The sequence below is a fragment of the Brachyistius frenatus genome, unplaced genomic scaffold, assembly GCF_029030835.1.
Source record: "Brachyistius frenatus isolate BFR_SWC_R1_liver_20210118 unplaced genomic scaffold, ASM2903083v1 Contig_128, whole genome shotgun sequence".
NCBI lineage: Eukaryota > Metazoa > Chordata > Actinopteri > Embiotocidae > Brachyistius > Brachyistius frenatus.
In genome coordinates, this window is record NW_027210727.1 from 503,711 (window position 1) to 530,833 (window position 27,123).

At 41.3% G+C, this 27,123-nt stretch overlaps 1 protein-coding gene across 2 annotated transcripts in view; it reads left to right on the plus strand.

Moving 5' to 3' along the window:
• The window catches only part of atad2b (ATPase family AAA domain containing 2B), a 61,493-nt gene extending 36,710 nt beyond the window's left edge, over positions 1-24,783 (plus strand). The window contains exons 25-28 of one of the 2 annotated variants that reach the window (XM_069714192.1): positions 4,233-4,967; positions 6,027-6,157; positions 16,673-16,801; positions 22,337-24,783. In XM_069714192.1, the coding sequence (XP_069570293.1) occupies positions 4,233-4,967; positions 6,027-6,157; positions 16,673-16,801; positions 22,337-22,378 (1,037 nt within the window). In that variant the 3' untranslated portion in view covers positions 22,379-24,783. Of the gene's footprint in view, positions 1-4,232; positions 4,968-6,026; positions 6,158-16,672; positions 16,954-22,336 lie in introns of those variants that run through there. The other variant, XM_069714191.1, reaches the window with a different exon arrangement.
• The last annotated feature ends 2,340 nt before the right edge of the window (positions 24,784-27,123 follow it).

A 27,123-nucleotide genomic window follows, 5' to 3' on the forward strand; every position in this document is an offset into this window, starting at 1 on the left:
ACAATAACTGCATATCATAATGAAATAATCTTTATTGTCACTTGAACATACTTGTTTATGTTTGATATATCACCATAGTTTTATTACTGTCATCACTAAGATAGTGAGAAATGGGAGGCCTTTGTTTGTCACACACTGGACGCACAGTATGTAAATAATAAACCTGCATCGTAGTAAGATGTTGAGGAGGCTGTCTTCTGTCATTGGATACAAATAGACAGTTTATTTTTTCCATTTCTGACTTATGATGGTGCTTTAGTTTGAAAAGTAGAATTAATGAGTTGTTCGTAAATACTAACCTGGCTATTATATTTAGAGTATATCTGTACAATCTTGTAATATTTATGGGGTTTCTTATTTTAAGATTGTGTCACAACTATTAACTCCTAAGCTCCTCCCCATCAGTTGCAGGTGACGAGAGCCTGGTCGATCAATATTTCATTAATGCTACAAAGATTCCAGTCGATTCCAGCGAGTCTGGATGACAAAAAGCTGAGTCGGATTCTGGGATTGTGACTGTGATCGTGCTCACAGTAACTGTTTGCCCGCGTGCAATATTTTATGTATGCAGGAACATGCACAGAGTCTGGATATGCCCAGTGGTTACACTGACCTGGTGGGGCAACATAGTGTGATAATCCCCAGATGAAAGAGTGGACAAAATAACAGCACTTACTGCAAAATGTTTCCTCCCAGGTAGAGAAACAATTCAAGATGAATCAGTTTACATTATATAGACACAGAGCTGATTATGGATTTAAACAGTAGCTGATTAGATTGATTACCTAGATTAGTTTCTCTAGCTTTGGGGTGTACAGTAAGTATGAGTCAGTACTGATCTAATGTGAAATGGATACACTTTATGGGCTTGTGTATCATGAGAACATTAAAGTAATTAATACCCAACACCCTACTGCATAATGCTGATAGCCTGCGGTGCTTCAAAGTTACTATAAAGTATATAGAAATTAATCTGGATAATGCTGACAAGGCTTTGGGGATTTGGCTGGTTCGATTGTTCTAAAGACGGTGAATCTGTATCCACCTGTGGCAGCAAAAGCGTTAAAGCTGTCAGGTTTTGTTTCTCCACTGATTCTGCAAAAATACTTCCTCCTTTTGTCCTTTTTTTCTACACCAGGTGTGACTCGGTGAGTGGTAATCTGATTATTCATTACTAGGAATGATTAAATATAGAAATCACAAACACTGATTCACAATACTACCCAAAGGCATTATTAACAGAGTACGCTGCTGAATTGTCTTATCGGTGTCACTGGACTGATTTATTTATTCAATACAGATTTGATAGCAGTCTTTCATGGGGGGGCCTTCACTCTCAAAAAGCTGTATTTGTCTGTCTATGTGTGCTCACAAACTGTTCTGACAAGTATGTGTGATGGGAACTTGAAACTTTCTGCTACTACATAAATCTTGTATGGGTTAGGCGCTTTTAATTATTACAAAGCGCCTCGGCTCCCTTCCTTCTTCTTTTCTTCCTGCCCCCATCAGCATATCTCCCCTCTGTTGTTGGCTCTTCATGCTCGAACAATTTCCATGCATTATTTAAAGGCTGACTATGACAAGTCATTTGCTACCATCTCGTCTCACCTTTTCCTCCCTCACGAGCATGCTTCATAGACAATAGTGACCCCAGTTAGACCTCTTTCGCTGAATTGTTTGTTTTGGGTTGTATTAGGGGAGAAAACAGATTGTGGAAAATATGAATCCAGTGGCGGTTAAAAGGGAAATGAGGGGTCAGCATAAAATTGGCCACACTGCTTAAAAAAAAAAAAAAAAAAAAAATAGTGCCAATGTTTTCCTTTACTTGGGTGTTTTTAATAAAAGACCTAATATATGTATATATATATATATTCTAAAAAACATGAATGTAAAACCTGAGGCAGGAAAGCAATGTTTTCTCGACTGAAATCGAACAGAGGCGAGCTATGACTAATCGCTGGACACTGTGAGGTGACACTTCTAAATGAAATTGTGAATTCTGAAGGTTAAAACATAAAAAAGTGGTGGTCAAAACTGAGTTTCCTGACTGGATGAGGAAAAGACATGCTCACACACATAACAAAATGTCATTGATAGAAAGCCACCACTCCACCACAAATATCCGAGATGCCTGCTTGGTTTGCTTCCTTTTTGTTATTGCTGTCTCTTTCCATCTCTGGCCTCCCACTTACAACCGAGCAACTCTCCCATGTGCCAGTCATGCCTGAAGAATAGAACTGTCCGCCTGCTCCATAGTCTACCCTCCACCTGCTGTCTCCTCAGATCAGGAGGAACGGAAAATGAAACCTGCACCTTAAAACTAGCTCTGCCTGCCGCCTCCTGTAACCATTCGAGAGATGCTCTATGACAAACTACAGGCATGATGGCCAGTGCTGCTGCTGCCGGTGGTTTGGTGCTCTTTTTCCTACGATATGTTGTTATTGTGCATGCAAAATGCTCGTAGTGCTCGGACACTTTTGTACAATGAATGGAGAATGCGGTAAAAATGTCAAGGCTGCTCTTAAGTGCATTCCAGACAGAGTTTAATAACCAGGGAACGCTGGGTTTCACTTTTGAAGGAGAGCAGATGTAGCTCGAGAATTTAATTCGCACTGACAGGAAAGAGACAACAAGAGGCAAAGTGGAGCCTCAGAGGAAGCCTCGGCCAAATTATAACGCTGGATGCTTTGGTGCTTCAGTCCTCCAGATATAGAATCCTCTATTGTTTTTGTAAGGTGCAAACACCTTTGAAATATCCCTCAAAGTGCATAGATATACATTGTGTCCCCTTCACATTGTGGACAAGGTTTCTCTTTCTACTTTTTGATGCATGTACAGTGTGCATAATCACATCTTTAGAGTGGGAAGATGAAACTGGCCAGAAGAATTGGTAGAGAGAGGACATTTTACAGCCAACATGAAGGCTTACTATGATTTCTTGTCAGTGTACCTATTCATATCCTTCAGGGGGAACATGCAGGTACAGATGATACACTGCAGAATACATTTTTACTGCAAAGTGTGTGTGTGTGTACATTACAGTCTGATCTCTGACTAGTTTTAAGGAGCCGTGATCATTTAGTCCTTTGACAATCAAGCTGACATACGTTATTGATTTTGCATAAGAACCTGGTTTGACAAATTTCGATCATTCCAATGGCCCACAACTTAGCTCATTTATATGTACGCACACGCACGCACGCACGCACGCACACACACACACACACACACACCACCTTTAAGTTAATCTCTGTTCTTTTTTCTTTTTTTTTTTTTTTTTTTAAGATAGTTTCATGAAAGACTTCTTTTCTTTTTTTTTAATCCTGGCATTAGTTAGACCTATTCAGTGTCAAAGCTGCTGGATAAGACGCAACAGATTTTATTTTAAGATGTGAAGTACAAATGGTTTCTTTGTGTGTGTGCCCTTGTACTACCCCTGTAATGCCCTTGTAATGTAAATCCTCTCCCCAGCAAACTTGACTTGTGGTGGTTCCTTATGTGTTTTCTCTTTCACCCGTTTTTTTTCTTTTCTGTCTGACTGTGTTGCTCTGGCCTTTGTCTCCGTGCTTTGGAGAAGCAGTAAATGAAGGCAAATGCCTTGAAGTTTCACTGCATTTAGAATTCTTGCTGGCTTGTTGTGACATTTTTACTGCACTTTCAGAGAGCAGGCTTTGGTTTTGCTTCTTCCTGTTAGAACTTCCAAGCCCCATCTATTGTCATTAGTGTCCAACATCTATGATGTAGTAGAACTGCTGTCTGTGTCTGGCTTTCCCCTGTGATCTCTGTCACCCACTGCTTCTTACTCTTTGAGGAAGGCCAAATGTCCAGACTTAAATACAGTCAACTTGCAAAGTTTTCTATGACACTATGTGAGGAATGAGATGTTTCTTTTACTCTACAGTATATTTCAAAAGAAGAACTGTCGAGAAAATAAATTTGTTGTGCAATTAGATTTTTTATTTTTCCCCCCCATTGCTTTGGCTCTTATCCTCTTAAGATCTCGACCCTAGCCCTGAGAACTGTCTGGAAAGATATGTAGAAGCACTCAAAGAGTAAAATAGAATTTCTTTCCCCCTATGGCCTGTGAGGTTAAGGCCAGCGTATTCAGTTTTAATTTGTAGGATGATTTGAATATTGATAACCAGAGTCATCTGCCTAGACAACTGCCTCATTTTTATGGGTTCCCTTTAATTTTGATGACTTTTTCTGACCGTTTTCTCTCTTTGTCATAGATCATATAAAGCGGAAGATTCGCCGGCGACCATCCTGGGGGCGGGGCATCATACGTAAGAAGAAGAACTACAAGAAAGGAACGGAAGAGGAAGAGGAGGAAGAGCCGGAGGCAGAAGTGGAAGCTGCGGAGCCCAGCGACTCTTGTTTGACTCAGGATGAGGATTCATCGTGTGATACGACAGGTCCCCAGCCCAATGGCCACCATCCCCATCTCCCCTCCACAGAGGAAGAGAGCTCCAATGAACCCCCTGTTGTGGCTCCTGCTGAACATCCAGATGCCAGTGCAGCCAGAGAGGAGCCAACGCTTGAGGAGGTGAAGTCCACAGCCAAAGAGGCAGAGAACACAGAGAAACACACTGAGCCACATTGCCTCGGTGGCACTTCTCAGACCAATGCAGACGGGGATAGCCAGACCAAACAGGCTGACTTCCAGCCTTTGATTGAAATGTACGAGTCTTCAAATGCTGAGGTGCAGGCTAAGCACACAGAGGGTCTCCTCGTTTCACAAGTGGACTGTGTGAATGGAAACGAGTCAATGGATAGCTTGGACCTGCAGAGTCCCAAGAGGAGCAGTGAGGCTGAGACGAGGACTCCTCCGAGCACGGCTGAGGTCTCTGATGAGCCAGAACAGCAAGAGCACAAAGGCAGAGATGAGAGCAAACCAACTCAGGAGCACCATCCCCAGGGCGGGAGGGCGGTAACAGAGACTGTTGATGAAGATCAAGAAAAAGAAGGTATATAACTAGACTTACAGTCGCTATATTCCAGCTGCATTCCCACAACTGGTGATTTGGAACATAGAGTTTAAATATTGCTCTTTCTTTCTTTCTTTTGTGTGCTTGTAGCGATCCGTAAACATGTAAATATATGTAATTTAAGCAGGATTCCTCCATAATTGACAAAATCGGTTAATTTGTACACATCGAACAAATGCACTGGCCACCATTTGATTAGGATGATTAACTACTACTCCGATTATCCAGCTCTTGTAAAATAAACTTTGTTTAGGTTTTAAAATAGTACAAAAGATATGAATAATGCAACATAAATCATATATAAAAATACTAACTCTGGCTTAGCAGATGATACATTTCATAGAAAACCTCCTGGGGCTGGAAAGTTTTGTGTACCTTTGAAGATACACTGTTATGCATCCTAAGTTTTTTTTTTTTTTTACTGTAACAGATTTGCCATAGTGGTTGGCTTGCTGACTCTGGCATATACATACATATATATATATTTCCTTTATAATGCGCTATTGTGTCTTTTCTACTGAAGTGTAGTGTTCAAGTCAGAGATGACCAGTAAATGTATGTGTTTGATTGTGGGCCTCTGGTTTGGCTTGTAAAGAGCAGAGGCCGCTGAAATGTGGAGAAGCCATCGGAGCTTTGCATCTTCAGACAACAGAACACGAACAAACTGTGGCTTCTTAACCAACAAGCAACTCAGCTACTACGCCTCCACTCTCATTACAGCCTGAACTTTTGTTTCCATCAACGTTTTTCCTGAACATTGTTATAAATGGACAGGAAAGAGGCCAGATGTAAAATATTGTGCAGTCAGTAGTTGCTAGTAGCCTCAAAATGATGTTCCTCTCATACTGTAGTATTGCATTAATATTGCAGCCATGCCAGTTTGAATGCAATTTCTTTGAAATTGGCCACTTTGTGCTTTTCAGTCTTTCATGAGAAGAGCAAAATTGGGTTCCACACTGGCCTGGTTAGGGTACTAGGTTTTTCATCTATCCTTTAGTTAATGTTTCTTCCATCAATCATGCATTTGTCTTGTCACAGAATGTTCCAGAGTGACAAAATGCAAATGGAGCCCGTCAGAGCAGCTGCAGGGGTCTGCTGAAAGGACAGAAGAGGAGCCACAGCCGGGCCCTCCCCATCCTCCAGTGGTGGTTGACCACCAGCGACTTCTGGTAAACATTTCTTGTAATTGTTTTGACCATAAGTGGTGCAAAAGTGCATCTGATTTTCAGTTTGATAGGTGCCAGGGTTACAGTTGGAGACATGGATCTGGCATGTGTTCATTATACTGTGGAAAAAAAAAAAAGGCAAAACTATTTTTTTTCCATTTTAAATCTTGTAAACATTAAAATATGACAACAAAACAGTGGCCCATGAATACTACAGGTGTAAATAATGAAATTAATGATGCCTGAATTCCATGTCGCTGCTTCATTGTCAGACTGGTGATGTGTATGCTGTCATGTTTCTTACCGGAATGCTAATGTTATTAGTAACACCTGAACTTTTCCTACTCTTGTCTTGCATGAAAAGCTGTAACTACCCAAATATGTGTTTTACTACTCAACTCGTGGCCCACGGCCTGGGTACAGCCCTTTTTTCATTTTTCTACGGTCCTGCCTACAAATCAGGCTGAACCATAGAAATATAAGGATGTAACCAAGTAGGAGTGTGTATCTTGAGTCATAGATGATCTATACGGGTAACCTTGGTGGGACGATGTATGTGGGGATGGGGGGTGAATAACCTTTATATTGTAAAGGTTATTTGTAGCCTTGAGTTGACTAGTATTCTCTGAGTCCTCGAGCCCCCAGTGATTTTCCTATTTGGCCCACTTGCTAATGAAGTTGAATAGCCTTGCTGTGGCTGGTATTTGATGATTTATCAATGTGGAGGTACTTTAAATTCTTGTTCTGCCCAGTATCAATTGTAGTGCAATGTGTGCATATAAGAGCACATGTTATATGATATTGACTATTTATTCAGCGTAAACCCTTTCTTTGTATATGGCTGGACTGCAGCGCTGTGAACTAACTGTATTGCTTAAAGTGCATGCCTGAAAATTCAGACTGCTATTTTTTAACCTCACTCTAACGTTGAAACATTTTTCAAACCCCCAAGATTTCAGCTTTTAAAAACCCAAGTCCATACCCCGTCACCATATTGCCTGATTTTACACAGCCATCATAGTAATTTAGACCATGAAGGATGGAACAGCTGGGGTGATTTGGCATCGTGCCCTGTTACGGATTGGAGATTTAAGATTTAACAAGTGGTGGAGTCTGTATCAAAGCACTTATTCTTAAAGGAAAACACAGGCACACACTTGCCCAACGGTCTTTACTTATGATCTTGCTTATCATTTGATGTATTTAGTCATTTCAGTAGGTACGATTTGAGATTGATATATTCCAACATTTGAATATTGCAGCACATTCTAATATTACTAAAGCAAATTATTCAGCAAAATTAATTATGTAGCTATCTCAGAGAGAAAATGCAGAAGTTACAGTGTTGCCACTCCCTAGCATGTATTCACTTTTCAACTCTTATATATAAAATACTAAAGCTACAAAGAAGTAAATATAAACAGCCCCCACATCCCACCAGAAAATACGAAATGTTGAATTGTAGATTTATTAGTTGCAACAGAGCCAGCTGTGACAAATGTTCACATTTTTAAAACTGGCTAATTAAACTGTGATTACGGAAAAGAGGAGCTATAATCTAAAAATGTTGCCAATATGCTTTTGTTTTTGTCTTGGATGCTTTGATGTTGTTGACAATGTGAGGGTAAAAGCTCTTTTAAAATTGTTCTCTCCGTCCTTCTGCAGAAGAAACAGATGTAGTTCATTTCTATAGTCTTGATTGGGGGCTTAATGGATCCTATGGACTGTTAAATCCTCTCGTGTGCAGCCGTTAGGATGCAAAAGAGGCAGATTGAACGAGCCAGTATGTGTGCTTCAGTCATACTAGTGCTGGAAATGGCATTGGCAGTCATACTGAGTAAGGTCAGCTGCCTCTGCAGGCCAACCAGTCATGTTATTTTTAGTGAGCCAGCAGAGGTAGCTACAACCATTCTCCCATCTTCTTGCTGCCATAACATGTCAGAGAAAAATAGCCTGTCACAGGTGCTGTGTGGTGCTCATCTCAGAAGCCTTCTGCACTTAGTATGAACTCATTCCTTTGTCTTCCCTTATTTGTGTAGAATTTCAAATGTAGCAAAGGTTAAACAGAGTTCGTATATAGAAATGATTCAAATCTGCCATTATTTCATCGGAGCCTGGATGGCAGAAAATACACGGCGTTCTATTTGTGGGATGGGATTTAAGGTATGGAGGATGGGGAAGCGCAATCATGGGTGACCAGCTTTAAGATTCCTCCAGATCCATTGGTCTGCTCTGGAGCTGATGCTGTCACACTGCCCTTCTCAGATGGATAACTTCTTAAGCTTATCCCTCCTTTCCAGCCATCCTACATTCGTTTCACGTTCTCTCGCCCCGCTTCCGGCTTTCAACCCTCAACATTTGGTGTCTGAGCATAAGGAGGGGAGCCAATTACAGGGCCACACACCATTTTTACATCTCTCAATCGACAGGTGTTGTCCCACAAAAATTTTAGGGAAACGAGGTTATGACTCAAACATGAGCTCCTCCCTGTCCCGCTAGATCTGCCAACTCGTCCCAAGACGTGTTTAAGTAACAGGAAGCATGTGAAGCAGCTCCGTGGTACTTTGCACTGTCACGCTAGTGTCCCACCTAATACCCCAAGTGTAAATTGGAGCCTCGGCTCAATGGGCTCCCTTGACAGCACTTCCCACTGATCGGATGGGGGGGAAGGTTGGTTTTAGGCGCTTTGTGTAGTGTAATTGGTGTAAAAGAAGTGTTCTTCTGACATGTGCTTACTTTTTTCCTCCATGCTCCGGAGTGACATCAAACTATCAAGCCATTATTTAGTGGCTTTTACCCATGTCCCGTGGGGATTATGGGGGACAGTGGGCTGGGGGACGGGCAGGGGGACGGGTGGGTGGTACACGTCTTGCCGAAACCTGGCTCCATCTTTCAATCTGATTGACAGGCCTTTTAGTTGGCTTGATCTTAGTGCTTTGACTGGCTGCCCCTATGAACAGCCACACACAGCACTAATCTGGAAGTTTATTTGTTAGCAGGGGGAAGAAGGGAGATATCTTAAAGAAACAGATTGTGAAAAGAGGGGACTGTGAATAATTGCTTTTTCATCCCAGGCTTACGGAACAAATTGAATTTCCGGTGCGCAAGATGAGAGTCACCATTTAAGCAGATATTTGCTGGCAGGGCTGCGGCTGGCACGCTGCCTAGTGTGTGTTGGGGTCCACAGTGAGTGGTGTGCTGTTCCTTCTCTCTTCCCTTCTATTCATTGATTGTAGATGGCTCATTATTCCTGACTTTTAACTTGATAGAAGAGGCTCTAAAATCTCTCTGGAATTAAATACCATCAGAGTGGTACGAGTTTGTTCACAGACCCTACACTCAAAGCCTGTAGGACTGAGATGGTATTATTTCAGTATTCACGTCCTGCCTTTCAGAGCCATGGCACAGTTATTTGCACTGATTCACTTAGTAAAATCAACTTCTGTTATTGCCAGTTTCACTGAAATGATGCTTGATGCTGTCTGGATCAGAATGAATTCCTCAGCATGAATAAATAGGTCCTGAGGCTTGTTTCTCTCACCACTCCAAAACGTCTCTTATTCTCGGCTGTTTTCTTTCATCAGTAATCAGACACTTGTCCACAGATGGGCTCGGAGAAGTGGGTGCCGAGGATTGCAGATGAGAATTCAGCAACAAGAAATCCAATCTGGCCCAGCAATTTTTCCTGCATTTTAGCAAGAACACACAGATTATCATCTGCGCTGCTGTTTTTTTTTTTTTTTTTTTTTTTAGCAGCTGCCTTGGGAGAAAAAAAAAGAAGCTAGTATTTCTAGTTGCTGGCACAGTATGGAGTCTTTTGGCTTGATGCTTAGTTTTTGCAGCACGTCAGGATTTCCTGTTTTTATAGAAGCCTGTCAACAGCAATGGCCCCATTTCAGTTTGTCATCTTCCTTCATTTTCAGTACTAATAACAGCAGGGGCCACTCTGGCGAAGTAACCATGTCACATGTCTGCAGAAGAGAGAACAGCTTAATAGTAGTGCTGGACCATCGTTTGATTGTCAATAAAACTAGATGGCGTTTCAAGTGCTTCTCTTTTTTGTTTTTTTCTTCATTCATTCCCACTGATGGCCCTGACAGTGCTGCTATTTGCATATAATTGCACTCACATTGCTGTGTCTCTTGGCCATGCATGTGAGGGCCAGTTGTGTCAATAGCTCACACAACATAAACAGAGCAGTCACTTTTATTTCCCCCATGTTTTTGTAGTAGCACTCGCTTTCCGAGCCTTCTGGGTGATTTATTGTGCCCTTTTGTGCTGCACGCACCTCGTGCATCTCGTTCAACTCTCGGCTCATATGAAGTAAAGATCTTGATTGTTTATGTACTCCTGATTAGCTTTGCTGTACATGAAAGTGGTATCTTAGATGCTTGGCTTCACTTTTGGCTAATAGTGGCGCCTTTTTCAGTGTGCGATTTTTCAGGCGAAGCAAAAACGCTGTTTAGCATTTGACACGGCAGACGGATCCAGTAACTGCTGGAGGGAACACAGTGCTGTGGAGTTGCTTTTACATTTGATTGTTAATAGTAAGGATGGGATCCCAGCATTACACACAGGGTTGTTAGTCTTACATTCGCTTTCTGTTACCAATTAAACTGTGTTTTGATATTGAATATGAAAGTAGGCTTAAAGTAACAAACCACAAGTCCCCCTCAGCTGAATGCTCAAATTCCCTTTGTTAACAGAAATTTACCGTAAACTTAGAGCTGCAGTCCTCTTTTAGATTTGTCCAGCTTTTCTGGGCTCAGTATGTTTTTGTATCTGCAAAAAACATTCTCATAATACATACCAGACTTTCTGAAATGCTTGGTCAGCGTGTTTCACTGTAAACACTTTTCTCTCCCCAGCACTCATACAAACACACACTCCTTACACTCCACATGTAAAAGACAGTGCATTGATTAATCTTTATTTCCCTTGAGGGTTCCCCTAAATTGTCTGATCAATAGCTAATCCTACCTGTAACCTTGACCTAGACTTTTTCTATTTCCTTTGTTTTTTTTAAACACATCTGCATCAAGTAATTTTTTTCAGGTGGTGTGTTTGAGGGTTTTTCCCCTTTATTACGTGCGGATATTGGATCTCTGTTGTCTTGCATCTGTAAAATATTCAATTTCTTTCCTGGAGCCTTCTTACCAAACATCTTATTTATCTGACCACATGCTTACCTGGTTTTCAGCTGTAATTGTTTATTCCATAATACTTTTTCTCCCTAAAAGCTGTCAGATGCAAACGGCAGACTTTAAGTTAGTTTTACATCTCTTAGTATTTCTTCATCCTACCATGACCTCACACGTCACACCCTGATAATTGCTCCCGCTCTGAAAGTATATTTCCGTCATAGCTTGACTGACACTGGATTTTAAGGACCGACACTCCAAACGGCTTTTTGAGGTTTAAAAACTCTGATAACAATATTCTTCCCTATCCCTTTGATTTTATTTTCATTTTTAAGAATTATGCCCAATATATGTATTGACCAAGACATTTTTACTTTAGAGATAAATTGCGACCATCTTGGGCCAGCCTAAAATTATTGGCCTAACCCTAGAAGTACATTTAGCTGTATTAAAAGGCCACTTGTTTAACCAGGATTGACTTTTCTAGATCAAACCATAGCATGAAAGGTTTATTTTATCTCCAAGATTTATTTCACTAATATATTGAATTATTAAGTAATTGGACTCACCAGATGCCCCCCAATAAAATATTATCATGATATGTAAGTCAAAATATTAAGATTTTAAACATTTTGTGATATGCTGAGAATTATGATAACGTATCAAGTTTTCAGTTAGTTTGTTTCATTTTAATCAATTTTATTGCAGCAAATTAGGATTATCAAACACAGACTGACTAAAACTATCATAAAAAAAAATCATAAACGTACAATGAACCTGACAAATGTATTCATTTATATATACACAAAAATATTGATACTCACATCAGTGTATCAGAAAAATATTTCCTCACAAAATATCACAATACTATACACTATCAAATCTTTCCCCCACCCCTGTAAATTACTTGCTTTAACATAGATCTTGCACAAAAGACCCTACCACAAAATATTTAATACCCTTTTCTCCTCCATGCTGAAATGAAGAGAATTCACAGCCTTTTCCTGTAAAGTAGTTGAAGTAAATCCGTCTATTGCATATTTAAGCTGAGTCGTCAACCCCAGCAGGACCTTCTGCACAGCCCGCTGAAAGGGAGCACCATTTCATTTTAATGTGCTGGGACCATGGTAATATGATTTATCATGATTGTCCCTGACCCATGTAACACTATCAATATTGGATTACCTGTGTGACCGAGTGCCCTGTAAGCCACATTATTTGCCACTGTGACCGGATTTAAAAAAAAAAATATCAGCACATCACTATCCAGGAGAGCCACATCCAGTCTCTGCCCCTGCTGAAGGCATTCATGGTTTCCATCGTAGCAGACAAACCAGACTCATTTATAATTCATTCATTTGCTCGTGTTGGAGACCAAAAAAAAAAAAATCTAAGTTAAAACAGGAAGAAGGGGGTGAATTGTTCTCTTAGAGGAAGATATTGAAGGCTTAATAGTGTCCCGAGTGACCGAAACTGTTGGGTTTCAAATCCTTATTTTCCCCCCTACCGCCTCCCAACCATTTTCTCTCAATTGGAGTTGAGGAAGTCTCGCCCTCGCTCTCACACACACACACACACACACACACACACACACACACACACACACACACACACACACACACACACACACACACACACACACACACACACACACACACACACACACACACACACACACACACACACACACACGCATATAACCAGAAAAGCATTCAGTGATCAAAGAAAACCCTCTGCTCTATCCCAGTCAGCTCCACTCAGCATGTAGGATTGTTTACAGCTTGTTTGTTAGAAAAAGGTTTTGTATACGACACGTTTTAGGCATCGAATGATGGTAAATTTAAAGCATCGCAGCGGCATTTTGCACATTTCATCAGTGCAAAACAAAGACTTGTCAGAACAACCAGAAAAAGATGCTTGGGGAATTGCTGTATTTGTGTGTTGTTGTTTTTAAAAAAAAATATTTTTTGGACAATTGTCCCATAAAGTTTATTGTAAAACCCTAGAAAATGCTGCCTCCATTACATGTCTTCATCACAAGTCTTTGATAACATTTTGGTCACATTTCAGAATTTGTTTTACTACCTTATATCCGTTTCTTGCCCTGTATTACCAGCCCCAAATTCACTGCATGAATATACGAGTCAGTATTTTGTGCCCAAAAACTCTACCACCGTTGTTGGAAGCTGTGTGCAACAGTTGTTCGGAGCCAGGCTAATCGGAATCTTCCCCCAAAGTCCAGTATCGGTCGGGCTCGAACAGCCCATCGAACTTAGTGTAGATACAATATCAACATTCGATTTTCAGATACCATTTTACTCACTATGTTTACAAAGCAACTGAATATCAACATAAAATTTGTGCTGGATAAGTTAAAAACTCTTTTTATGATCAAATCCTTTTACAGACTCGTGGCACTAATACACCTCCATACACCGTTATTCAGCTTTGTTCTGTAAAGCCGCAGCCAGCCCTCCTCTCAGTTTCAGCTGTAGTCTTAAGAAGCATGAGGTTAGATAGAGCTGTGAGTAAAGAAAGGGATGGGAGTAAAGATGGGGAGGGGGAAGATGGAGCAGGGAGTTTAGAGACGGGGGGGGGGGGGGAGAGAGAGGAGGTTAAATGGCCCATGTCAGTAACAGTCTTTAACACATGGGATTACTGCCCTTTTGTGTGCTGTGAGCTCACTCAGTCACCGAGCCCCCGTGTAAAGCACACTCACACCATTTACTCCACACTGTCGCCGACATCCTGATCAAGCTGACAAAGGCTGCGGAGTACACAACCGCAATCAGCTGGCTGAACAGTCAGACGAGAGTAAAGTGAAGGGACGGAGAGAAGGAGGGAAGGAAACGCGTGAACGAGAAGAGAATAAAAAAAGACATAGATTGGAAGCAAAGGTTGTCGTGCACAGATGTTGAATCTGAAATGGGGTTGAAGAAGAGGTGAGGAGAGGCTCTTTAAAACATTGAAAATGGCTCGAGGTGAGGAGATGCACAGTAAAGGAGACAGGGTGCACTAAAGCACTGAGATGCACTTAAAGCAAGTGTTAGAAAAACTGACATGATGAAAAATAGAAAGAAATGCAGCAGCAGTTGAATGAAATGAAGGCTGGAGAAGTGCCTCACATTATTACACGTGAGGTGGGTTGTAATCATGCTAATTAAAGCTTTTATACAAGGGGAGATCAAATTTGGCATCTCGCTGTGATGTGCTCCGCTCGGTCCCGGTTTATGACGTCTCATGGCCGGATTAAAGCTGTGAAACCTGGAAACTCTCCTGGTGCTCGACCACAGTCACTGTATGAAGAAATGTGCTCAATATGGAGCAGCTGACGGCACTTTTTAGGGATAACTGTGATGATGATTATCACTTTGCTGGAATTCTGAAAAGGAGAGAATTTGTTCAGTGTTCTTAGCTTCTGTGTGTATCCTTTATTTGTCATGGGACTCCAATTTAATAGATTGCGCAGGAGGAGTCTTCTTATTTTTTTAATGTCAAAGGCATATTACCGGTGAATCCTCCCATACTGCCTGATTAAATTATAGAAGTAGGAGGATTTAAAATGCAGTATCTACTCAAAGTCATGTTTCCAGGCTGTTGAGCTCAGTATGATAAGCATTAATTGGAAGTCAAGCTAAAAAAAAAAAAAAAAAGTCTGGAAAAAGAAACGATTTTCCAGTAACAGCAGACGGGAGAGAAAAAGGTTGAAAGGTTTTCTTCATTCTTGTCAGTACCGTGTTTAAACTCAAGTTTAATGTACATACAGATAGTATAATCAATGGCATCATAAATTCAAACAGGGAAAAATTGTCCAGAAAATAGTGTCACTGTCGTTCTTAGTACTTGTGTGATGTGATTGGGTGTCCGCAATGTAACAAAGAAAAAAAAAAAATCTAAAACAAGAAAATGTTCTTAATGATTCAGAGCTCTGGCAAGACTCGATACTTTCTCCCGTCACCGATGACTTTCTCTCATCTGTAGTGGGAACATGGAGGAGAAGCCGTGCATCAGTAGTAAAAGCTTAGTTGTCCTCGGTGACTCCCATGGAGCCATAACAGAGCTGCAACAATGAACTGCTCTACAGAAAGTTGATAACCAACTATTTTGATAATCAATTAATCATTTTGAGTCACTTTTAGAAAGGAAAAAAATTGCTAAAACTCTGATTCCAGTTTTGTAGATGTGAATTTTCTAGTTTCTCCATGATAATAAACTGGATATGTTTGGTTGTGGACTGTTTTTCAGGACAAAACATTTTGAGCTGCACATTGAGCTTCAGGAAACACTGGTTACAATTTTTCACCATTTTCTGATATTTTAAAGTCCATACAGCTAATTGATTAATCAAGAAAATAAATGTCACCGCTACCTTTAGCAAACAGCTACAACGCTAATTCATTTACTGAAACGTAGAATCGGGGAGATAACTTCACATCCATATTTTGTCCGCTGTCATTCTTTAAGAAAATATATTGCCTTCTTTACATTTATGTTTCGAGCTTGTTGAAAACAGGTGAAACGTTCATGGTCGTGGATGTTAACAGCAGCTCATGTTCTGTTTGATGGTTGTTTTGAGAAGTATTGTTCTCAAGCCCAGTTACAGGCTGTCACGTGGGTCTGTCGTGGGATTGTGTTTCTCCTGATGCGAGGCCTTAGTCTAACCTTAATCAAGCCAACTGTCATTGAAACAGAAATCATTGTCAGATGGAGCACAACGATTAATACAATGCTAACCTTTTTGCCTCTGCCGCTTTTCATTTGCTCACCGTAATTATCTCTCAGACGTTCACTGATGAGAGGCTCTGACAGACATCCATGTCTTATTAATCATGATATTGCCTTGATTTTATGTGTCTAATGCATAGCACCGTCTCACACACACACACCCACACACCATTTCATTTCAGTCGAGGTCTCTCAGTGTGCCAGTGATGATAACTTTAATTATTGTGCCTGTGCTGTCTCAGTCCATGCATCCTGATGAGCCTCGTGTTTAAGTAGACACAGATATACACAGACTTTGGCTTGGGTAAAATGTGAAGAACGGGTCAATTAAAAGGGCCTTTGACTGTCCAGAATGTTTTAATTAAAGTAGAAGTGAAATGTAAACTTGGTTCTAATTATGATTAGCCTTAATTAGCTGTCACTCTGATCTTAATTGCTTTTGAATATAGCTGACCTCCAACTGCTGCATCTCCACGCACCAACATCAGTGCTTCGCTTGTGCGACTGGCTATTCAGCTCTATGTGACTCTGTCTGCACCGTTGTTGGTTCTCTGTACACACATTAATAATGTATAGTCTGAATCTGGAACAAGTTTATAAAGTAAATACAACTTTTATTTCAAACATGGTTTGTTTGTGTCGTTTCCTGCAGGCTCTACTGGATGTGGTGGTGAAGAAGAGTGAAGGTTACAGCGTGGAGCAGCTGGAGAGACTGTACTCCCTTCTCAGCCAGTGTATCTACCGGCACCGGAGAGAATACGACAAGACGCAGCTACTGGAGGTCAGAGACACACACGACGGTCTCACCTTTTATCAAGTGCTTTTAACTGGATACTTATCAGTACAAAATAAAACATCAAGGGAATGGTTCCACAATTCAGTGCAAAATTATTTCAAATTCATAGAATTACACTGAAAAAAAGTATATAAAAATTATTTTTTTTAAAAATTAAAAAAAAAAAAAAAATTCCCCTCAGGGATTAATAAAGTAAATACCTACCTACCTACCTACCATAACCATTAAGTCAAATATGATAGTTGAGTGTGTCAGACTGGCTACTACTGAATGACAATTTTTTTTTATTGATAACAGTTTAGATCATAGATTGTAAGTCTTTTTTAAAGCAGAAAATGCAAAAGATTTTCAGTTTTCAGCTTCTCAAAGGAAAACTTTTTTTTTTTTTAAACATATGACATTACTTTCTATGAGTGTGGATCAAAGTTAATGTATTGTAACGCCACTGAAGTCAGATAATAAAACAAAACTAACTATCAGATCAAGGCCGAAGTAGAGCAGCGACTTCTGTGTTCTGCGAGGTAAAATTACAGTTTTTGTCAAAGGAGTCTGGTGGCTTTGAAGAGCGCAATGTAACGGCGTCACTTCCCCCGTGGGAAAGAGCTGAGTCTGACAGCAAGGTAAAGCAGTGAACCAATCACTGCACACTTCCATCACCATAGTTCCTCTTGCACTGGGAAAGTAGGAGCAAGGAAAGTCCGTTCCTTCAGCTTGGACACAGAAAAAGGGGGAACAACCACAAGTAGTTCTTAGAACTATGAAAAAGTTCCTTCAGTTTCCAAGCACCTATTCTTTCCTGGATAACCAGTCAGTACGTTTTCAGCCTTAAAGAGAACAGTTAGAAAAGTGGTGACATTTGTTGATCCGCAAGGATTTCTTGAGGCAAGATGTTGGGCAGATAATGTATTTTGTAGCTTCATTTTTTCATTTTGTCCTGCAGACTTGAGCTTGTTCAGGCAGAATAACCTAGGTTGGCTTTTAAAGACCTGCTAACATTTGCTAAAGTATTAACCTTCCAGGTATCGTAGAAAATGGACGATGGCGGGGGTTATCTGAGAAGTGTCTCTCAGACAGACCAATACCAGACATAATATTTGGGATCACAAGAAAGTCCAGGATAGATATCCACCATGGAAAGGGCATCAACATGATCTACATCAGGCGGGAAACTTCCGATGTTTTGTGTCCGCTGTCTTTTTAAATGCTGCACAACATGACCTAATGAGGACAGCGGAGACTCTAAGTGAGGACATGTAAAACATTGTGTTCAGAGACTGTGAGACACAAACATAAGAGCCCAGGAACAGGGATCATAAACAATTCATATGAGAGCCACAAAGTATATCCCACACTATGCTCATGTTATTAGGCAAGTTGAATTTTACTCTAGCACCAAAAATCCACAGAGTCTTCATTAAAAACTCTATTCCAGCTTTTATTAGCTAAAGGAATTACAAGTGGTCAAACAACCTGAATAAGATCTGGGCCGATTTAAATTCATAATTTAATATTTCGTAGGAATGCAATTAAGCCTGGATGACACAAGCAGTTAATAATTGCGCACCCTTTCATTCATTAAGATTTCATTAAACGAATACGTTTGCTGTTATTGTAGCATAATAACAAAGGTGTGAAAATGAGGGTCATAAAGTATTTATTTTGATTCAGTCCAAGTCAACACATTCGTTGCCCACTAGGTAAGGGTTAACAAAAAACTTTTCCTTTTTTAATTGCTAATCTCTGAGAATGTTTCATACAGAGAAAAAAAACGCTGTATATGTTCCCAGAATCCCATCTGGTCATCTGCTGCTGCTGTAGGATGTCAATGCAGACAGGGGGCCAGAATGGCAGTGTCCTGGCGCTGGTAGCCGGAGCTGGCTGTCAGGATGTCAGATAGGGGAAGCGGCAGAGAGAGCGAGCAGTCAGCCAGGTGGTGCCGGCTGGGTGGATGAGAGGGAGGAGGAGGGGTGGGGGGGGGGCCTCATTTCATACTGCCAACCTAAATTGGTGTTTTGAAAGCAGAAATGTCAACTCATCTGGCACGCGTTTTGTTTTCCCGTGTTTCCAACACGCATCTTGACTCCCCAGCAGGTCATCTCCTTGTAACTCTTCGGAGAATGCAAAAACAAGAGCGAGCGCGCCCACACACACACACACACACACACACACACACACACACACACACACACACACACACACACACACACACACACACACACACACACACACACACACACACACACACACACACACACGCGCGCGCAGGGTTGATACTGAGTATGGAGGCTGCAGCCATCTCCACTTAATGTTACACTCCGCTGCAGCGCATGGTATTTGTGTCCGAGTTGTGGAGCTGAGTGAAATGGAGCGTGTCCATACATTTGTCTCCTTTACCCTCCCTCCCCCTCCCCACCGTCCTCCTCTGGGTGCGGCTTGTCTCAGTCTTCCACAAGCGCTGACCTTTTGGCAGATGGAGTGGGCTGCACCCTGCTCTCAGTTAAAGCCGGAGGGACCATATCTGCTCTGCACACGATAACATGCCAACGATGTTCCCGTCTACAAATAGGCGTTCATCGCGCCCCAAGCCTGGTATTATGGAGGTTTTTTTTTTTTTTTTTTTTTTTTGCCGTGTTTCACAGAGCAATTAAAGACTGTAAGAGCCTTGGACCTTTAACCTGCATCAGAGAAGTGCCAGAGCCAAACAGGCCACTGGTCAAGTTAGCTGAACTTCAGAAGAGTTAGAAATCTCTCTGCTTTTTTTTTGTTGTGCCTGCTGCTGAAGATTGTGACCCGCAGGTCGTTTGAGACACATTTTTTTCCTTGTTTATCCAAAACAACATCAGCGCTCAACTGTTCCTAAAACATGTTGTGTTTGTAGGTCCTTTTAATTATTTTTTGTCTCGTCGAAGTGCACATTATTTGACATGGTGAAATGTTTATTTGAAAAACTTAAAACATTTACCCCTGATGGCAGCCAGCGGGAATTTAAAGGTCGAGCTTGTCTTTTTGAACAGTCGTCTAAAAGAGAAAACCTTCATAAACCAGGCAGAGGAATCACTTTCCCCACAGACAGCGAGCGGCTTCTGTGGAAAAGAGTGCAGCGCAGCCTCGGCTCTCATCAGTGCGAATGTGTTGTCTCGCTAAAACAACACCTTCATTCAGCAACGACACACAAGATTGCTCTCTCCCGACTCTCTCATTTTTCCTTTCCCGGACTTATATTGTTGTTGTTTTTCCTCTGATAACCTCCACACACACACACACACACACAAGCCCGTTCTCCCAGGGGTTGTAGAAAATTTGATCTGGGAAATCAGTAACCGAGGTGGGAGTAGATGAGATGGATTCAAACAAGGTGGGCGCGGCGAAGTAATTCACATCATCTGAGGCGCAAATAGGTTGAACATCACAAATTGATGACTTGGCATCGGCATGCTTGTATTGACGGGCCCCGTCGGGACGCGGCGCTCCTAAATCTGCGCGGGAGTTAGACCGTGTAGATCAACATCCGCCCGTGTTAGACGGAGAGAAGTGCGGGCCCAACTTCACGTCCGGGGCACCGAGGGCAGGTGATTGTCGTCAGATGTTTTGGCGCGACACCCAGCGAGGCCGCCGCAGGTACAAAGCGTCAAGGCGGCAACGGGCTTATTAGCATGCCGGTGAGCGGGTGTACGGTGCAACCGGGGTGTTAATAGCACGGACGTGTCTCAAACGTGAGCTTCGCCCGACGACACGAAGCTTTCAGGGAATCTTTTTAAATTAGAGACCTTTTATTCGGCGGCGCGTCAGCTTCACTTTTTAGAGCTTCATCGGGTTTCACAGCTTGTGTGACCTGGTGTTGATAGCAGGGGGGAGAGTGGGGGGGGGGGGGGTGTGTGTGTGATGAAATGCTAAGTGCGTAATTGATGTGATACACGCAGTCAGAAGAGAAGTCGGGCTCGCACGCACTAAAGCATCAGTTCAAAATCTATTCAGAATAATTGTCACGATACGCTGGGGGTAGTTTCCATTATATTCAGATTGTTAAATAAAGAGCTGGCCACCGGGAGAATACATACGCGTCCCCTCATTTCACAAGCCGATGCGTTCTGATGAGTGTCACCTTAAAATTCAATGCATCACCAGCTGCAGCCTGCGCGTGAAACAAGAGGGAGCCGAGGTCCTCTGCTCAGAACAATCACGAGTTGAGCAGTTGTTGGTTTAGAAAATGATTTTAACACCAGTTAAAAACGAAACAACTGTTAAAAGGGTGTGCGAAGAAGACCCACGTGAAAACCACGACACCCGTCACGAACATGAAGGAGTCTTTATGAATGATTTAATGTTTTCATGAAGTGTAATTTGGTCTTTTTTTTTAATTCAAAGTTGACATTTGTTTTTGTTTTTTTAGATTTCTTTGAGAAAAATATTTAAACTTTTACCGCTTTAGTCGAGGTCAAGAAAAATCATTCCTGACTGACTATTAGAAATCGTCAGTCCAATTTTCATAACAAATAAATCCCAGAAAGTGTCAACTTTGCATTAAAAAAAATGAAATAATTGTCTGAAAACACTTCAAGATACTTAATGACAACTGTCATAAAAATAAAATACGTTTGGACTCAGATAGTCAATCAGCCCAAACATTCAGGAACAAGCTGACTTTTGAAAGGAAGAAAACGTGAATATAAAATGTCACAGTTTGCCGGCTTTGTTTGTTCAACAGTCCAAAAACCCAACGGCGATTAAGAAAACCAACAAATATTCACATTTGTGAAGCCGCACCAGAAATGTTTCGGCTTTTCTGCTTAAAAAGTACATAAACAATAAATCAGAAAACCCGTTTTCTGCTGACCAGCTGAGCCATTTATGAACTATTTCTCTTTCCTCTCTTGGATGCAGAAATCATTTGTGAGTTTTTGCCGATAGTCTCCGAAACGCTTCCATGAAAGAAAATACGGCACTAAAAAAAAGAGTATCTGCGGGTTAAATGCTAATCGTGGGCAATTGTGTAAATGGCTGTCACTCTGACAGTAATGTGAGCATGATGGGAACGTTTACAGTGAAGGACTGCCGCTCGCTGAAAATGTTTGCTCCTCTTTAGACGTGTAAAATTGCGTTTTGCTGCAAAGTTGATAGTTTTCAACTTTTGTTGAAATTGGTATCTTGTAGCGCCGTCTGTCGCGCCGACTGAGCCATTCAGATGAGAGAACACACGCAGTGTCACATCTTCAAGGCATTAATCACGGTCTGTTGCAGGCTAACATCCATCTCTCTTCCTCTGGCTCTGCTCAGATTTAGTCAGTGTCAAACTCTGCTGTTTTCATGCTGAGAAAAATCGCCTGTCTCATTCTAGCACAGCTTTGCTTCATTTTACATCATTTATCATGGTGAAAGCTGTTGTTTGCTGTGGGAAATTTCCAAGTAATATTGAAACCGCAGTGCACAGATGCTTTTATACACACATTCAGAGTTTGCGGTGTTGGTCGAGACTAAGCATTATTGTGTGTGTGTGTGTGTGTGTGTGTGTTTGCGGCGCAGGTGATGGAGGAGAGAATCCAGCATTTTGATACATTCCTGTGAAGATGGAGAGAAAATTCCTTTCAGGTAAATCCTGAACAGCCATGGGACCACAAAGGGACACACAAACGGAGTGAGAGCGAGACTGAAGGAGCTTCTGGATCCAGCCCTCAACGCAAAAGACACACACGGAGACAAATCCAGCACCCTCCGCTCGCTGGGAGGGAAACTAAAACGAGGACGAGGACAGAGACATTCAAATGGTGCTATCGTCTCAGGAACGCCTGGCCAGATCCAGACTCACTCTACACAACCAAACCCCCTGGAGGTGTGTCAGACACACACACACACACACGCACACGCACACGCACACACGCACACACACACGCACACACACACACGCACGCACACACACACACACACACACACACACACCGTGAGGGGCAACCCTGGTGCTACTACTTGGGTGCTATCCTGACCTTTTATCCATGCTGCTCTTGGGAACACTTCTTAACTTGGAAAACCAACAGATCCGGTGATGTCATATCACAACCTGGCCGCCTCTCTCCTGAGCAGGTGGCGCACACACACTCTCACAACACCACTTGGGTTTGCATGTGCTTCTACAAACACACACACACACACACACACTCTCAGTCAGACCCTCACCAGCAGAAGTGTGAACGCAAAGTGCTGCTAGGAGATGAGGACAGCTAGTGTTCTGAATCATTGAACTACATTGCTGAGCCCTCTTGCCCTCGAGTGGAGCGCTTCATCATAGGCCAGTTATTACCATGCTATTATGTGGCTCATCTTTTTTTTTTTTTTTTTTTCCCCCCCTTCTCCCGCTATTTCAGCTACTTCATTAGTTCAATATCTGAGCCACCGTCGAGGATACTCACCCGGAACTATAGTTTACAAAGAACGTTTTTCAGCGCAGACACAAACTGGATGAGGTTATTAGCACAGCGGGACTAGAACCACTCACTGTACGTCGTCCTCTCCGTCATGGCGACGGTCGTCGGGTGTGGAAAGCCGTTCGCCCCTCTTCTCCGAGTTAGCGGTGAACACGCGTAGCATCGCCTGCCAGGTCATCTGCAAAACCGCCTCGTTCGCTCGCGGACCACCTCTGGCGTTCACGGTCTTAGCAGATTATCACGTCTGCCCACCCCACACCCCACCACACCCACAGTGGGAATGTTTCCCCTCCTGCTCAGAGCGTGTCCGCCAGTTAATATATATATATATATATATATATATATATATATATTATATATAAATATTATCCCTTCACGACACCCCGGGCTGAGGAACTGGAAGCAGCAGTACAAATTGGAAGGCGTCTGTAGTTTGCACTGCCTAGTGTGTGCCTTATTTCAAACCTCATACGAGAAGGATATATTTAGCAGGATGATTGATTTACTACTCGCGACAATGAACAGGCTCCCAACTTGGGGTGGGTCCGAACCACTCGGGTCACTGTGACCTTGAAGCAAAACAAAAAAACAACAAAAAAATCATAAATAAATAAATCTATGTCTCTTAAAAAAAAAAAAAAAAAAAAAAAATTCATAAATAAATACATCTATATCTCTTAACGCCAGTGGATTTGATTAAACAACATATCCGGTTGTTCGTTTTTAACTCCTGGGTACAAAAAAAAAAAAACCCAACAACAAAAAAAAACAAAAACCGACAGAAAGATGTTTACTTCTGACGCGCAAAATATTGTTTCAAGTATTTGTATTCATGTCTTGTTAAAGCCCGGACCAGATAGGTGGGGGGAGGTGTGTGTGTGTGGGGGGCGCGGGGGGGGGGATCTCCACCTGAGCAGACAGCAGGTGAAGGGAGAGCTTGAACACTCCAGCCTTCCTCCAGTTTCTCATATGCAAAAAAAAAAAAAAAATTAAAATAATAATAATAAAGAGGACGCAAGTCCAAGGATTTTTAGCGTGCCAATTGTTAACCCCACTCCCTGAAAAGGTGCTGACATAAACGGTGCCCGTTCGCCGTCATCGCTTCAGTGTTCTATCGGACGGTCATAACAAACTTTTGTATTATGTTATTTGATAATTATTTGTGACTTTTTTTTTTTTTTTTTTTTTTTTTTTTTTTATATAATGCTTTGCTTGAATTGAGATATTTCGTTGTTGTTTTTTTTTGCATGGGTTGTGAATTCATAATGAACAAGGCCATTCTAGGCAGTGCCCGTCACTAAAGTGTATAAAGCATTACGTGATTTTTTTTAAATTTTTTTTTAATATTTTTATTTTCGTTTTCAATCTCTTATCCTTCGAAATGTGTGTACTGACTTTATGGATTTATTTCATTCTTGCTTTCCGAACAACACCACGCAAGAGAAGCTGGACTCTCGGGCCTGTAGTGAACGAAGGTATTTCCTGAAGCTTTAAAAAGTTTTGAAGATGCCACATTTAGAGCAGGTGTAGACTGGAGAACACCCCCCTTCCTTTCTCTCAAAAGCACTCTGGTCCAATCCTCAGAACCTCCCGGGGACACTCTTGACACCCATTCCCAGCTCCACCTCTGCCTTTTTCTCGGATTCTTGGGGACAACAGCTAAACAGTATGCAAACTGGCAAATGACAGGTTAGCACTTGGACTACTGCAGAGAGAAAAACCAACGCTACCTCAGCTTAATTTATTTGAAAACTGTTTACTGGGGACAAAAACAGTATTTTTTTTTTTTTTTATCCCCACACACACACACAGACACACACACACAAAAAAAATTAAAAAAAATACTGTTACAACATCTACAGTACCACCTTAGGTACCGGATCAGCGCAACCACGGCTGCTGCAGTAATCCAAGAGTCGTTTCTATCTCTCTGATTGTTATGTATGTTTTGCATTTGAGCCACACGACGATTGCATACATTTTTAAGGATAGTTCATGGACTTCGGTTTCAGGTTTCTTAATTTCTACTGTACTTTCGACACCTAGGAAACGTCCTCCATCTGCTCCTCTTGCATACGATCACCCCCCCCAAGCCCACTTAGAAGCTGCAGAGAGCATTTCCTGCCTCTTTACACACCCATTGCCTTCCCCTTCCCCCCCCCCCCGTGTTTTTTCTTTTTGTGGTTTTTTTGTAGATTTTTCATCTCATCATCCTGATTATTTATTATTAAACATGTATTACAACTAATTTTCAGTAAGTTGTCTTTTTGTACGATTGAAATTGAACTAAATCGGGAAGCATCACGCGTCCATTTTAACTGTTTTTTTTTTTTTTTTTTGCTGAATTGCGTAGCGTTTGTGTAGCAGGTTTATTTGGCGTGTACGGGGGAATAAAAGGGTTTACAGGTCTCTCAGGTTCAACATGCCCTTTCACCTCTTCTATTTATTTCCTTGTTTTCTTCGTTAAACGTGTGGCATACTGGAAGAGACGGACATTAGGATATTTAAAACTAGTGTAGTACGTCCCGGTGAGAGAAGCGGGACCAGATGAACTCTCTTTTAATGTTGTTCGCTTTGTCTCCAGTTTCTGCCAAAAGAGTTTTTTTTTTTTTTTATGGATTTATAAACACATTTGGTTAAATGTCATACATTGTGATCTTCCTTTCTTACTATGAATTGTAGCCAGTTTGGACTAACAACCAATTTTTGTCTGGTAGTTGAGACTACTTAGTCCAGTATGCAGAAGGAAACAGGTTTGTTCTATCATCCATTACTTTGTTCTTCCCTGTTTTTTTCACACTTAATTTAGCCGAGACTTTTCATAGCTTTGTCAGTTCTGTCTGTGTATTTTAACACACCTGTTCGCAATTGTTACTTTAGTGTAAGTTATATTTGAAATGAAACATTTACTGTATTTCTCAAATAAACTGCTGTGATATACTTGAAATAAAGGTGCAAACTGTAAGTTTGAAGTGCTCATTTTTCTAACTGCAAATTTGGACAGTTGACAAAAATCTACACGTGTTTTTCTGTGTTGAATTCTTGAGCTTGAGGATTCTGTGGAAAAAAAAAGGAGAATCGGGATTTTCTTGCAAAGAGACGAGACCACAAGGAAACGCTCTCGTTTTCAGCTTAAATGCAGCAGCTTCATGAATTGGACATTGAACATAATGACAAGCAACTTCAGCCTCTAGTCTTTCCTTGTTAAATACAACCTTTGAATGAGTATTTTTATTTGCCTTCCTGTTGGGTTTCTGCTGCTCTGCTCTCCCCGGGAAATGCACATCAGAAATCAAACCTGATTCAAGTCGTTTTTTTTTTTCCCATTACCTTTGATTAAGTCAGACAGTATACAAAGAATAGACTTGACAATGGGGTTCATGTTCTGGTATATGTATTAGGTTTCAATAATAACAACTGTTAATTTCTCCTTTTTGGGTACAGATTTACAGACATACCATTTTGAACCCAACCTATTAGGGTTTTTTCTTTTTTTTCTAAAAACATTTATACAGAATTGCCTTCAGGTTTTAAAATATACATATTTCCTTCCTGTATTTACATCAACCCAATGTAATTTTGTGGGTTGCAATGAAACACATTGTATAAAACAGAAAAGGGAGGGACTGATGAAAAACTGGAAAAAAAACCAACATCTATGATAACAGTCACAGGTGAAGTATTGTGCTTTTTTTTTTTCCAGAGGAACTGTCCCAACTTGAACATCTGATCAGACGTCGGTGGACGGAGGAATTTCCTCTATCTTTCTGTAGTGCTGTTTTTGACTCATAGAGCAAGAGGGAACAAATGAAGGAAGAAAAAAAACATCCACATACGCTTCCAGATGATATCTCAATCAGGCTGGAATTGCAAAAGAACACAGAAAAAAAA